A 12638-nucleotide genomic window follows, 5' to 3' on the forward strand; every position below is an offset into this window, starting at 1 on the left:
ACAGTGGCTGTGGACAGCTTCATCGTGCTGAGACTTAACCCCCTGTGTCACCAGGGAGGCCCGCCTCCAGATAACCTATTGGATTAACCAGGTTTTTTCCCTGCCTGTGCTGCCCATTGCCAAAGAAATCAGCTCTTTCATTTTGACAAGTGCCCTGGCCACTGGGCACTACTTACCCCTGCCTGGCCAGCCTTGAAATCTGCCCTTCCCGTACCCTTTGGGGTTCACCCACGTTCACACAGTTCCATTTGTTTTTGACTCCTGGGGGGTCTCAATGCTGAGGGGCCCTGTGGCGGGAGGCGGAGGACAGGAACAGTACTCCCTCTGCCAGCTGCTTCCATCCTCTGGGGTCTCTCCAGGGGAGTCAGCCGAGTGGGGGTGGCTGCAAAGGTTCCTGCTGGGTTCTGAGAACCGAGGTGCTATTTTTCTCTCTCCACCCACACCCAGACAGTTAAAAAAAAACAGCCGGGTGAAGGTGAGAGAGAGGCTTTCACAAACAGTTCAGAGGAGTTACAGAAAGGCGTCGAGTCTCGAGTCTCGTGGACAGAGTCAGCAGAGAGAGGCAGACGTCCTGTTGGCGATGGGGTGTGCCTGAGGGAAGCCATGGGGGTGGCCCCTGCCTCCAGGAAGCTCCTGCATCCCCTCCCAGGCTGCGTCTTTGGTCCCTGGGCCTGGCAAGTCAGAAAGATGAGACAGACCTGGTGCCCAGGCTCGCCGCACTGCTTTGGAGCCATGTAACCAGAAGTCAGTAACTTGGGCCTCAGTGTCTCCACCAGGGCCACGAGAACAATGCCTTCTATTCCGCAGAGGGGCTGCGAGGAATAAAGTCGATGATTATGTTGAAATTACAGGGCAGGCACCCGATGAGCGCTGGTCCCCTGCTCCCGCCTGCTTGCTGGCGTCTGCGTGTCTGAGACCCTCTGCACCACCATCTAGAGCAGCCTCCCTGCCTCCTCTTCTAGGGGGCGCGCTGGTGGGCTCACGCCTCAGCTCCCCCAGGGGCCGGGGCTGCCCAGGGCTGCTCACCCCCATGCACTTCCCTTTCCTGGCTGTACAATGAGCAGAGTAAACAGGGCCTACCTGGAGAGGCAGACACAGGGTCTACACTGTGCCTTTAAAGAAATGCAGGTGCAGTAACTAGGAGAGCCCCTAGCGCCCTGTGTTGCACGCTCGTGCGCGTGCGTGTGCGTGATAGTCTCTGTTGTGTTGTCGTCTTTTGCCATTTTCACCTGAGCGCTGGCACCCACCACCAGCTCTTTCATTTCTTTAGAACCGCAGTGTCCTTTGCCCCTCTCCGGCCCAGAATAGGTCTCTCCGCAATGTGGTTATTGAATGAGCTTTTTAAAAAAAGCATCTTGGAGAGACATCCCGTTCTGCTTTCTTAGAGCCAAGGCGCACTTCCCGCAGGCACAGCCCTGCTCCCCGCCACGCCGTGTGTTCTCAGGATGGGGACAGAGTGTGAAAGTAGATGGCCTTGGCCTTGGCCTGTGTGAATTAGCATTTTAGCTGAACCATCATCTCACCCCCAAAGCACTCAAGAGGCTGGAGAAAAAGCTCAGTGCTCTAAGCAGTCACGTAAGCGCCGGCGTCAGCTCCCATTGCCTCTAGATGCTGGGCCGTGGACAGAGATGAAGACTGTGAGCTTCCTCAGTAGACGCATATGAGAAGATTTTGAGAGCAGAACTTTAAATAAATCTTCTGTGTCCATCTTGTCTCCTTAATTAGTTTGTGAGCACTTTGAGGACACGGGTCATGACATGGTAATGGTTTGGGCAACACCTTGTTAGACACAAAATGGTCTTGGGATCCATCCACTCATCCACCCACCCCCCCCACCCACCCCCTCACCCATTCATCCACCCACCCACCCACCCACCTACCCACCCACCCAACCATTCATCCACCCACCCACTACACAACCGTTCATCCACCCACCCACCCATCTATCCATCCACCCAACGTTCTTCTGAGCCCCCACGATGTGCCAAGCGCTGCTCCAGTGCTGGGAGTAGGTCAGCTGAGTGCACCCCCCTGACTATGGACCCAGCGCACAAAGTGCCAGACCACGGCAGCAGGGAGGTGGTGGGAAAGTTTGGGTTTTATCTTACAGGTACTAGGAAGCCACTGGAGGACTGTAAATAAAAAAGGGACCTGCAGGGCTGAGGTGGACTGATAGAGAATGAGACAGCGCATGGCGGAAGCTGAGCGCACGCTGAAGAGCCGCCTGTGGTCAGTCTCGCTGCCCTGCTGCAGTCAGCAGCCTAGAGTGAAGGTCAGGGCCAGCCCGGGAGTCAGCACCCCACATGGCTCTGTGCATCCTCGGGGTCCTCTTTGCTCTTCCTCAAGATTGCAAGATATCCCTCCTATTGGTCCTTGAGCTAGCAACTGAAAGATCCCTAGTTTCTGGGAGACTCGGGGTGATCACAGAGCCGGGGACCCACACTGATGTGGGAACCACACCAGGGTTTGGCTTTGGGCCCGTGAGCAAGGTTTGGGGGGTGCAGGGCAGGGGAGTCTGATTGCAGGATGTTGTGGGGGTGGGACTGAGGGTGAGGGCTACAGGTGGGGAGAGGGCAGGGTAGGGGTCTGACACCTGAGCCTGAGCGGGGAGAGCAGCCCCCTTAAGGGGGTGGAGGGAGCAAAGACCAACTTTGCCAAAACTGACCCTCAGCTGTTACAAGCTCCTTCTGTTGCTGGTTGCTACTCAAGACTGAACCCCTTCAGCGCAGAGTTTGAAGACACTGGGTATTTTGCAATGTTCCCCTCCTGCTTCACTTCTGACACCTGGCCCCAGGTTTCACCCATGAGCAGACACCTACAGGGTGAGCGCTGCTGACACCCGGTGGTGACAGTTCTGAAGCTGCGTGCACAGTGAGGCCAACAGGATGTGTGAAAATGTCTGTTCCAGAAATAAACTCCCAAGCTTTGAATGGAACCCTCTGGAACCCCTCTTCCAGTGCACAAGGAAGGGCCTTCTTCGGACAATGTCCTCAGCCATTGCTGTGTGTCCCCTGAAGTTTGGGGGTGCAGGGATTTCTGCTCCACACGTGCAGGAGCCACACCCACCTTCCTTTCCATGGTGTCCCCAGGGCCTGGTGTGAGTCCTGGCCCCCAGCAGGTGTGCCCGAAATGGCTGAGAAATGAATGAATGACCTGGCGCTGCTTTATCCCAGGACTGTCTGGGCTTTGATTCAAAGCACAGAGTATTTTAAGGAAAAAAAAAAAAAGTGAGAGGGAGACATGGCATAGGTGGCGGGAGGGACACGTTCCTTCTGCAGACTGTGTCCAAATCCAAGGCCCTCAGGCCCACAAAGGGATGCTAATGAGACCAAGCACACTGAGGAACGGTCATTATCTTTATTCATACACACTGGCTTCCAAACTACAGTTAATGTCGCTAACAAAGCATGTCATGCAAACAGAGATTAGAGGTTATACAATTGGGAAGCAATGCAACAATTTATACATCCATCTCGCCGCTACGAACCAAATGTTATTTGACAGTTGAATGGCCTCTACATTTGTCATAGGTGCTTATACAGAAGGAAAAAGCTTAACCTTCATCCCTTCCTCCTCCATGCACATCTGGGGTCGTGGGTGATGTTTTCCAATGAACAGTTTAAATGTGGCATGTCTCTCTCTCTCTCACACACACACACATACACACGCACATACACACACGCGCGCGCAATAGCAAAAGCTGATTTCAAATGCTTCGGACCTTCTATACAAGATATTCTGAAAGACCCTCATGGAAGGGATCTGAGATGAATTTTTAGACCATTTAGACGCCAAAGAATAACTGCCTTCAGGTATGATTTTGAAGAGTTCACTAATCCTCAGTAATCACATTCTTCCAGGAAGAGGATCAACAAAAATCTACACACAATCACACGAATAAATACTCTGAAGGGAGGCAGAGAAGACAAAGACGGGGCTGCTCGGTTCGAAATGCAAAGCCACCGTTTGACTTATTTTAGAAAAAAGTTCTTATAAAGTGGACTCGATGCCTATTATCTGAAAAGGAGGGTCCTGTCCACTCACCTAAGTGGTGACTGAGACGGATGCTGAGGGCACCCCGGCGGCCGCCTCCTCCTTCTGGGGAGGTTGAAGTATTTCTGGACTGCCCAGTGGTGCACTCCTGGGCACTGCTGCCTTTTCACCAAATGTGAGAGATCTGGGGGCCCTCGGGGACTGCAGATGGCCAGGAAAGCACCCCCTCCTTGATGCCAAAAGGTGATCACACCGATTCACAGAGCAAAGTAAGAGGGCCCCAGAGGCCCCGGGAGTCCTAGGGTGGTGTCTGGAAGGGGGGGGCAATAAAAGCAACTATCCTGTGGCCTGAAATAGTCTAGACCTCAGACAGCTGTTCGCATTGTGCACTACACACGGGCGTCAGTCTGCTGACACAGGCCGGGGGCCACGGGTCACTCTGATGGGGACGCTGCACCCCACCAGGCCTGGGACACTCCTGCAAGGAAGAGGGGGAGGCTCGGGTGGACCCCAGCCGAGTCCTCCTGTGGGCTCCATGTGATTGGAATCTTATGAAATTGCCAGTAGTGTTATTTGAAAAACTCATTTTTAAAGAAGAATCGAGTTATTAAAGTTCTCTATAAAAAAGTACAAATATTGCCCAGTGCATTTCAGTGGTTCTACTGGAATTAACAAGTGAATTTCTTCCATTACGTTTTAAAAAAAAAGTCTTTGGAGCTCGTGGGCCTCGGTGTAGGGTCACCGTAAGGCTGTTTGATGACTGAGTTCGCCTGACACCGATTACACAGATCAGAGGCACCGGAATCCCACTTGTTGGTGCTTTCAACCCTCCCGGAGGCCCTGCCGTGATGGGCTATGCACGCTTGTGGTCAACTCCTTCCCTAGCCTTCATCCGGGTATCGCTCAGACCACCTGTCCCTTTTCTGTACCTTCCCACAGCAGACACAGCCCGAGTCCCCCAGATGTGCCAAGCGAGAAGGCCAAGGGCAGCCATCGCTACAGTCTGGCACATTACAGTCACCAGAAAGGCTTCTGCAAAGATATTTCCAGCGCTCCTTGTCAGACGAGTGTCACCGGAGCACCCCTGCCCTGCCCCACAACGGTCCCATGGGCTCACTACCGCTCTGCTGGGTGCTCCCTGGGGGGCTGGGCGCTCCGGCCCCCTCGAGGGTGAAGCAACAGCAAGTGGTGTGAAATAGGGGACTCCCCAGACCCAAGCGACACGGCGCGACTGCCAGGCGGTGCTGCCTGTCTGAGGCTTTTAAAGACAGGATCTCACCTTCTCTCCCCAGTACGGAGAACACATCCCGGCGAGATGCCCTCACTTCTCCTGCAGAGGGGAGCTGGCGGCAACCGCAGGGCCGGCTGTTTTGTGGCTTCTCCATCGGTCCTGGTGGCCGTAACCGAAGGGGAGAGCGGGGTGGGGAGGCCTGGGGGGTAGCGAGCCTCTTCCAGACAGGACGGGGACGGGGGCTTCGAGCAGCTGGTGGGGGAGCCGGTGGCATTTGGAAGTGGCTTCTGAGGAGGAACAGGCTGTATCCCTGGCAACGAACTTGCTCTCCAGGACCAGCAGACGGTAACCATCATCCGCACAGACACCTCCCGTGGAAAGGCACCCAGGTGGCGGCGGCTTCCTCCCGAGATGCCGGTTCCTCTCCGCTGCCTGCTGCCGCGCGTCCTGCCCGACGCGCTCCAAGCCTGCTGTTCCCCCCGCTCCTGGCCAGCGTCGGCCGCTGCCGAGCCCCCCGCTCAGGTCCCTTCCCCAGTCGCTGGGCTCCTGGGTTCTGTCCCCATGTCCCCGCACGTCACCACGCTCTGCTAAGGCCGGGCTCGAGCAGGTGCCCAGGATTGTTTGCGGGTTTCCATTAACCACGGCCCTTCATCATCTTTCAACCAATCTCCTCAAGCTTCCAAAGAACTCTCGACCCATGCTGGCTTTTCTACCAAAATTCCTACTGAGAAAGCCCGAGACGCCCCGTCACAAAGGCAGACAGGACTCGTCACTGCATTGCACCGGGGCATCAGGAGGAAAGAGGTGGCTGACAAGAGCAGCGATCGGTTCAGTTCCTGGGGCCACGTACTGACTTTCTGAGTTAGCTCCTGCCTGGCTGTGAACGCCCAAGCTCTGAGGGTCTGCCTGGAGCCCCACGACAGATCCTTCCCTTCAAAGGGAGCACCTAGTGGGTTTAGATGAGGTGCCAAGAGGGAGGGGCAGCGGGCAGACACCACCGCGCAGCGCCACCTTCCCAGGGCAGGCCCGCCCGCAGTCGCAGTCTCACTGGCCTTTCAGCGTCACGGGCCCCGGGTCTGGCACAGGCTCAGGTTGTGCCAGATTCCGCTGGTGCCTGGCCCTCCGCAGGCCGGGCTTGGGGGCTGGGGCTTCCAAGGGCACCCCACCCCACTGTGGCCTGATCCTCGGGGTTTTATAAATGGATTCTGTGGCTCTGTCGTTGGCTTCCCGCATGATTTATTCTTCCAGCGGTAACGGTCTCGGGCAGCTCAGGCCCTGCCTGCGTCAGCCTTTACCTGCATTCAGGACAAGGCGGGGCATAGAACAGACTCCACCTCACGGGGCCCTGACTACTCTCTCCCCTAACTTTGTCCGTGAGCCCCGGACCCCCCCGGCAGAGGGCTGGACCCCACGCCTTCCAAAGAAGACAAGCCAGCTGGCTCCACCTGTTTCCCAGAGAAAGATGAGGAATTTGGAGAGTGCAAGGGGGAGAGTGTTTGAGGGAAGCGTGAGCCCGCTGCTGGCTTACAACAAGCAGGCAGCCGGGGCTCGGGGACAAATGGTCCACAGCCTACGTGTTTCTTTCTGGAACATTCCTCACTTCCTGGGCTTGGCTGGGGATCAGTCATGCTGTCGCTCCACTCTGGGGCAGGGGATCAGCCCTTGTGCTTCTTAGGCTTCTATAAATGGGTCCCTTTTCTGTAAGACCAAATGAGGTGCATCCGGTGAGGAAGAGCACCCCCAAAGTGCCCAGCAGGTCGGCAGCTCCGGCTGAGCCAGAGCCCCCTTGAGCTCCGAGGTCTACTGTCCATAAAAGGCAGAAGTCGCTCCCTGCTCCAGCTCTTCCTCGGCTTCCAGCCAGCCAAGCCTTCTCCCGGAAAAGCCCCTGCCGTGGCTTTGTGACATGAATTTCAAGCAAAAGCCAGGGAGTAAGAACAAGGGGGCGCTTAGCTTGGAGACAGAGTCTTTGGGGAACAGGGACACAGAGTCACTTCCATCTTGAATGTTCTTTCTGCTGTAGACTCCTGGCTCTTCTGCGGACCTGGCGTTGGGGTGGTGGGTGCCTCACCACAGAGGAGCAGCTCGCGAGCCTGGAAAGGCCAGTTCCATGCCCGGCGGGAAGACCTGCCGCCTCTCCAGAGAGTGTGCTGGCAGCTCCAGGGGCTGCGGACAATTTGTCTCATGGCCTGTACGCGCTGGACCAACGGGGGCGGGTCTGGGGCGCCGAGACAGACAGCATGCTTCTGGGGTGTCCATGCACACACACCAGGAAGGGCTTCTTCCTGTCCCTCCCACCCCGTGTCACTCCAGTAACCAGGCTAAAAAAGGAAAAAAAAAAACCATACACAAAGGCCAGCCCAAGGGCCGAGGTGACACCACATCTGCACACAGTAGGGTGACAGCTGTCAAACACTCCTGCTGTGCCCGAGAGGAGGCAGGGAGAGGAAGCGAGGTGGCGCAACCGGAACGGAAGATGGTGTGAAGAGGCTAAGAGACAGTCTCATCTCAAAAATAATCCCCCAAAACAAAAACTTTTGTTTGAAGGTAGATCAAATGTTTTTATATATATATACACACACATATATATATATGTATGCATGTCTAATTGATCATGTAAAGTAGGCATTCTGTTTTGAAATTAGTTCTATGATAAAAAACTAATATATCTGATACAATGTGCAAGAGAGGCAGGGGGTGGAAGAGATGGAAGCACATGGCAGAGAATTAAGCTAAAACTTAATCATAAAAGCAGATTAGAAACAAGAGCCTTCACAAATATAGCACGATTGTGTCTTAGAAAATTATTATAATACTCTCTTTATACTTGATACGACTATATCAATAATATAGATTCACTGTTATTAAGGTTTATTATAAACATGCAAAATTCATTGCATGATGCATTTGCAAAACATTAAAATCTTTCTAACGATAAAACATCTTTGAGCTGACAGGCATCCAGGTTTCCGGATTCTACAGCTCCTGGTGTGTCATTCGACATGAACTGCAAGTGGGAACTCAAACTGTGCTGTTTTCATCCCGAGGCGGATGCTGACGGCCAGAGACAGGAGGGAGCTCAACCAACAACAACGGATGCTACAGCCAACACTTGTAGTTACTATACATCGTACTCTCATAAAGGACATTGCAGCCTATCAAATAAATAAGTACAAAAGGGGTCGGGGCGTACACTTCAGCGTCTTAGGGGGTAGGTAGCAAAATATCGGGGGGTGGGGGGTTGGCGAACGACACTTGTAAGTAGTGGCATGATTGCTGATGGCACCCTGATCGCAGCATAATCTCCCAGAGATTAAAATGGACACACACACACACACTGGGTTACCCTTGATTTGAAATGATTTCACATGCTCATTTAGCAAAGTCCTTAGAAGATTTGGCCTCTTGAAAAGAAATGCAAGATCGAAATAGTTAGCAACCGAGGAGGAAACATGAGGACAGATGCACCCCACACTCATCTGAGGTTTCCTTTCTCTCTTTTTTTAAAAACTGGCAACTGCTGGACCACGACTGGTCACGACGGTCAGCGTGTGGGGACAGAGAGAGCTTTCACGCTGGTTGCACCAGCAGGACTAGCTGGACCCAGCCTCCCGGGTTCTAGGGACTGTTTATTCCATCGAGCCGAGAACAGAAGCAGTGGGTATCCCCGAGCCTCCCTCACCCTCAACCCCACCCTGATCACTCTCTGGGCTCACCATTCTCTCTTCCCAAAGACCTATCGTGTGGAGATGCTTCCAGCCCACCGGGCAGGGGGCAGATTCACTTTGACATCTGTGGCTGGGGGATCCAGATGGAGAAAACCGACAGACAGAGGGCAAGGAAAACATACCAAGTCGTACCAAAAACAGGGCAAGGGTCTGTCTGCTTTCTAGGTAGTAACTCTACCTTCTGCCAGAGGTGACCCTTACATAACAAAACGGGACACTGGACATCACATTATCTTCCACTGAGATCATGTCTTGGTTGTAAGAGAGGGACCCTGGACATTGCTTACGTTTGAACTAATAACCCTACAATTTTCAGGCCTCCATCTGGAACAAGAAACTAGGCCGCGGCCTTAAAATTTTAGGGTTAAGGATCATTTCCCACTGCTGGGGGCGCTGGGGGCAGGGGAGGCGTTGGTTCTCCTGGGTGAGTTTCATACTGCGCTCTGTAAGATGGGGTGCACGAACTGGGGGTTGACGTACGAGAACCCTTCAAAATCAGACTGGTCTATGTTAGCGATGACCAGCTGATCCGGCGGGGTGAGGACGGGCTGCCCTCGTGTGAAGAACTTGTCGAAGTTTTCCGCTCCTTTGCCACACTGTGGAGAAAAAAGAAAAAGAAGGAAAGGTCAGCAAATATCAGGGAGCCCAGGAGCAGCTCTCCCAGGGGCGCCATGGCGGAGGCGGCGGGGTGGGGTGGGGGGCATGGCCAGGCTGGAGGAATCCTGGAGGACTCGCAGACCTACTGTGTTCAAAGGCCAGGCACAGCAGACAACAGCGGAGTCACAGGTGGGACTTTTCAAAGACTCTGTACTGAGCCTCTTAAGAAGAAAGGCTCCGTCGGCCACGAGGCAGCAACGAGGAGACAGCCTCTCCGGCTCGCCTCACCTCCCAGCGCGAGTGGGGTGTGGGGTGTGGGCACGGAGGCTGCACACGTGGGCTCCCACTCCTGGCTCCGGCTGAGCAGCCAGGACGACGGAGGGAATGCAGGCAGTGACCCCTGGGCGCAGAGGCTGACATTACTGCTCCCCATCAGGGTCTTTGCAACCATATGGAAAGACAGTGCGCCGTTATTCTCCCGAAGGGGATTCGCAAAAAATCGTGGCTATGTTCATGTTGGGGCAGTATCGGCGGAGGCGTGGCGGCGATGTCGGGACATTGGCGCACCCTGGATGTATCTGCCAGCAGGCAGACAGCAGGGCACGGATCCCACTCGCAGGGCACTCTCGGGCTGCGGAGGTTGGGGGGCTTCTGCAGTCTGTCTTGGGTTTCCCCTCCTCCAGGGTCACCCCGGGGGCTCAAGGATGATGGGGCTGCCCTGTTGGGGACGCTGAGAAACACAACAGCTTAAGCAGCACTGCTTGGGAGCCCGATCCCAAATGGGGGCGAGGGGTGTCTCCCTCACTTTTCCAGCCACCCAGAAGGGCGGTGGCGCATCCTGGGGTGACTCTGAGACAGGAGTGTTTCGAGCGGCGCTGGTGATCCAGACCACAGCACTTCCACCTGCTGGCACCACGGCAGTGTGAGCTGAGCGGAGCGCAAGTTTCCAGACTACCCAGGCATTCCTGATCCCCAACAGCTCTCGATACACTGTCCTTCCACTTCTCCAGCTGTGAACTGGGCAGACCCACTGTCACCCCCTCCCCGGCTGCTACGAGGTTAAATGTCCTGCTGCGCACAGAGCTAGGAACGGACCAGCTGTGATTTCCCTGATGCCACCGAGTCCTCCCAGCTGCATTTCCATGTCTCTTCCCTAGCTTCTAGAAGGTGTCCAAGAGAATCTAGTCTATTAAACTTTTCCTCCCCACCAAGCAACAAGATGAACCTAAGTACCTGTCGTGCTGGCGAGCATATCAAAAATTCAAAGTAAGGTCTTCAGAACAGAGTTTTCCTTTCCCTGAAGTGACCACCTGCTCTAACTGGAGGGGTGCTCAGACTAATACCGGGTGGGTGGGCATGTGGAGGACGTGAGTGTTGGGGAGGTGGGGATTGTTGGGGCCCTTCCTGTCATGCAGCGGAGGCCACCCTGACTCTTGGCCCCCCTCATGAGGGGCCCTCCTGTAGGTGGGCAGGCAGTGCCCGACGTCTCCCGAGAAGGGCACCCAGCATGATGGGCAGAGGGCAGCAGAGGAAGAATCTGGGGCACCTCCCACAGGCACAGACCACCCCAAACCATTCCAAAGGCACTTCAGGGAAGAAAGAGGGGCACAAGCTTCCTCCCAAAAATCAGTCAGGGCCCTGCCACAGGCCAGCAGTGACACCCCCCCTTCCCTGCCCCCGCCAACAGAACCAGCCTCCACAGACCACTGCTTTCTGACGCGGCCGTGATGATCGCAGCAGCCAAAGAACCAGCCCTCCTCTGGGGGTGCTGGCATTCCCACCGGGGGTGGTTTGGTGTCTCCTCTCCCCTGCCCCACCTCCCCTGACGCTTGGCAACGTGGGGATTCACTCGGGTTGTCGTGACTCGGGCAGGAGGGGCTATAGCGGCTGGTGCGCAGCGGCCAAGGATGCTGCTCCAACCTGTCACGACCAAGAACCGTGGGCGGTGCTGTCGCTGGGATGCGCCAGGATGGCAAGGCAAGGTCGGGCGGATCCCAAGGTCAGCGTGGAGATGGAGGCCAAGTGAGAAAAAAGGCAAGAACCATATTTGAGGGCAGAGGCTGGAGAAGCTGCAGGAGCCTGTGGTGGGGGGAAAAGTTGTGAGCAAGGGTTAGCGCCTCGGTGGAGCTGGCTCTGAGGACAACGTCCTTCCGGAACCTGATTAGGCAACACCCACTGCCTGGAAGATTTCAAGCAAATCTCTGTAGGTGCTCCCTGAAGCTGGGCCATGTGCTCTGTTAAAGAGATCATTTGCATTCCTTTTATTATTCCTTAACCATGCCAAGATGAGCAAGAGGGTAAAAAATACAAGAAGGGGAAGTCTCTAAGAAGAGGCAGGCAGGCCAAGCTAAAATGTCTCTCACTGGCTGGAGACTGATCCATCTCGCTTGAGCTTGGTCCATCTGTTCTGTGAAGAGAACACCCAGGTCTGATTTTCCTTTGAGCAGCATCTTTATGATATTCACAAAGCATCTTCCAATGGGAAAGTTCTAGAAGCCAAGGCTTAACTGCCAAAGAAAGATAAAATAGGAACTGAAACCCCTGGCCCTCTTCTTTCTCACTCTAAATCTCTTTGGAATTTCCCTTGATCTTAAGAGCGAGGAACCACAATTTAGAAAATGAAAGTTTTCCATAAACCTGTTCACTGGGGTGGAGAGGCCTGGGGGTAGGCCTGGGGCTAGGCCTGGGGCTAGCAAGAATAAGACTGTACATATGAAGGCATCTTTCAGCTTGTCACAGGGAAGAAAGTTCTGGAAAAGCTGGAGGCCAAATCTGAGTATCAGAGGAGAGCCAAGGCTCTGAAGGACTTGTTATTCTGAGGTAGATGATACTAGAAAGTTGCCCCCCCCCCCCATCCCCTCCCGCCAAGGGGTGAAAGGTAGGTCTACCACAAACTCAGTACTATGAGATCCAGTGCTCATTTTCTACCATGGAAGACCTCTCAGTGCTTTCAAAACAGGCCCTCCATTAGGCCCAGAAATAATCTTCAAAAGCCAAATTAGAGAAGATCTTGAACAACTTGCTTTTCAAGACGTTTGTGTGGAGACCTGTTACTAGTCTGTTACCACCACACCCTCACCTACTGAAAAGGA

At 54.6% G+C, this 12638-nt stretch overlaps 1 protein-coding gene across 1 annotated transcript in view; it reads right to left on the minus strand.

The window, feature by feature from the left end:
- Window positions 1-3316: 3316 nt before the first annotated feature.
- Window positions 3317-12638, minus strand: part of PRKCA (protein kinase C alpha) — a 339371-nt gene continuing 330049 nt past the window's right edge. Inside the window, exon 17 of the mRNA XM_037493515.2 lies at window positions 3317-9545. Within this exon, the coding sequence (XP_037349412.2) occupies window positions 9381-9545 (165 nt within the window). The 3' untranslated portion in view covers window positions 3317-9380. The remainder of the gene's footprint in view (window positions 9546-12638) is intronic.

Source organism: Talpa occidentalis, unplaced genomic scaffold (genome assembly GCF_014898055.3).
Source record: "Talpa occidentalis isolate TD23 unplaced genomic scaffold, MPIMG_talOcc4v2.1 talOcc4.7, whole genome shotgun sequence".
Classification (NCBI taxonomy): domain Eukaryota; kingdom Metazoa; phylum Chordata; class Mammalia; order Eulipotyphla; family Talpidae; genus Talpa; species Talpa occidentalis.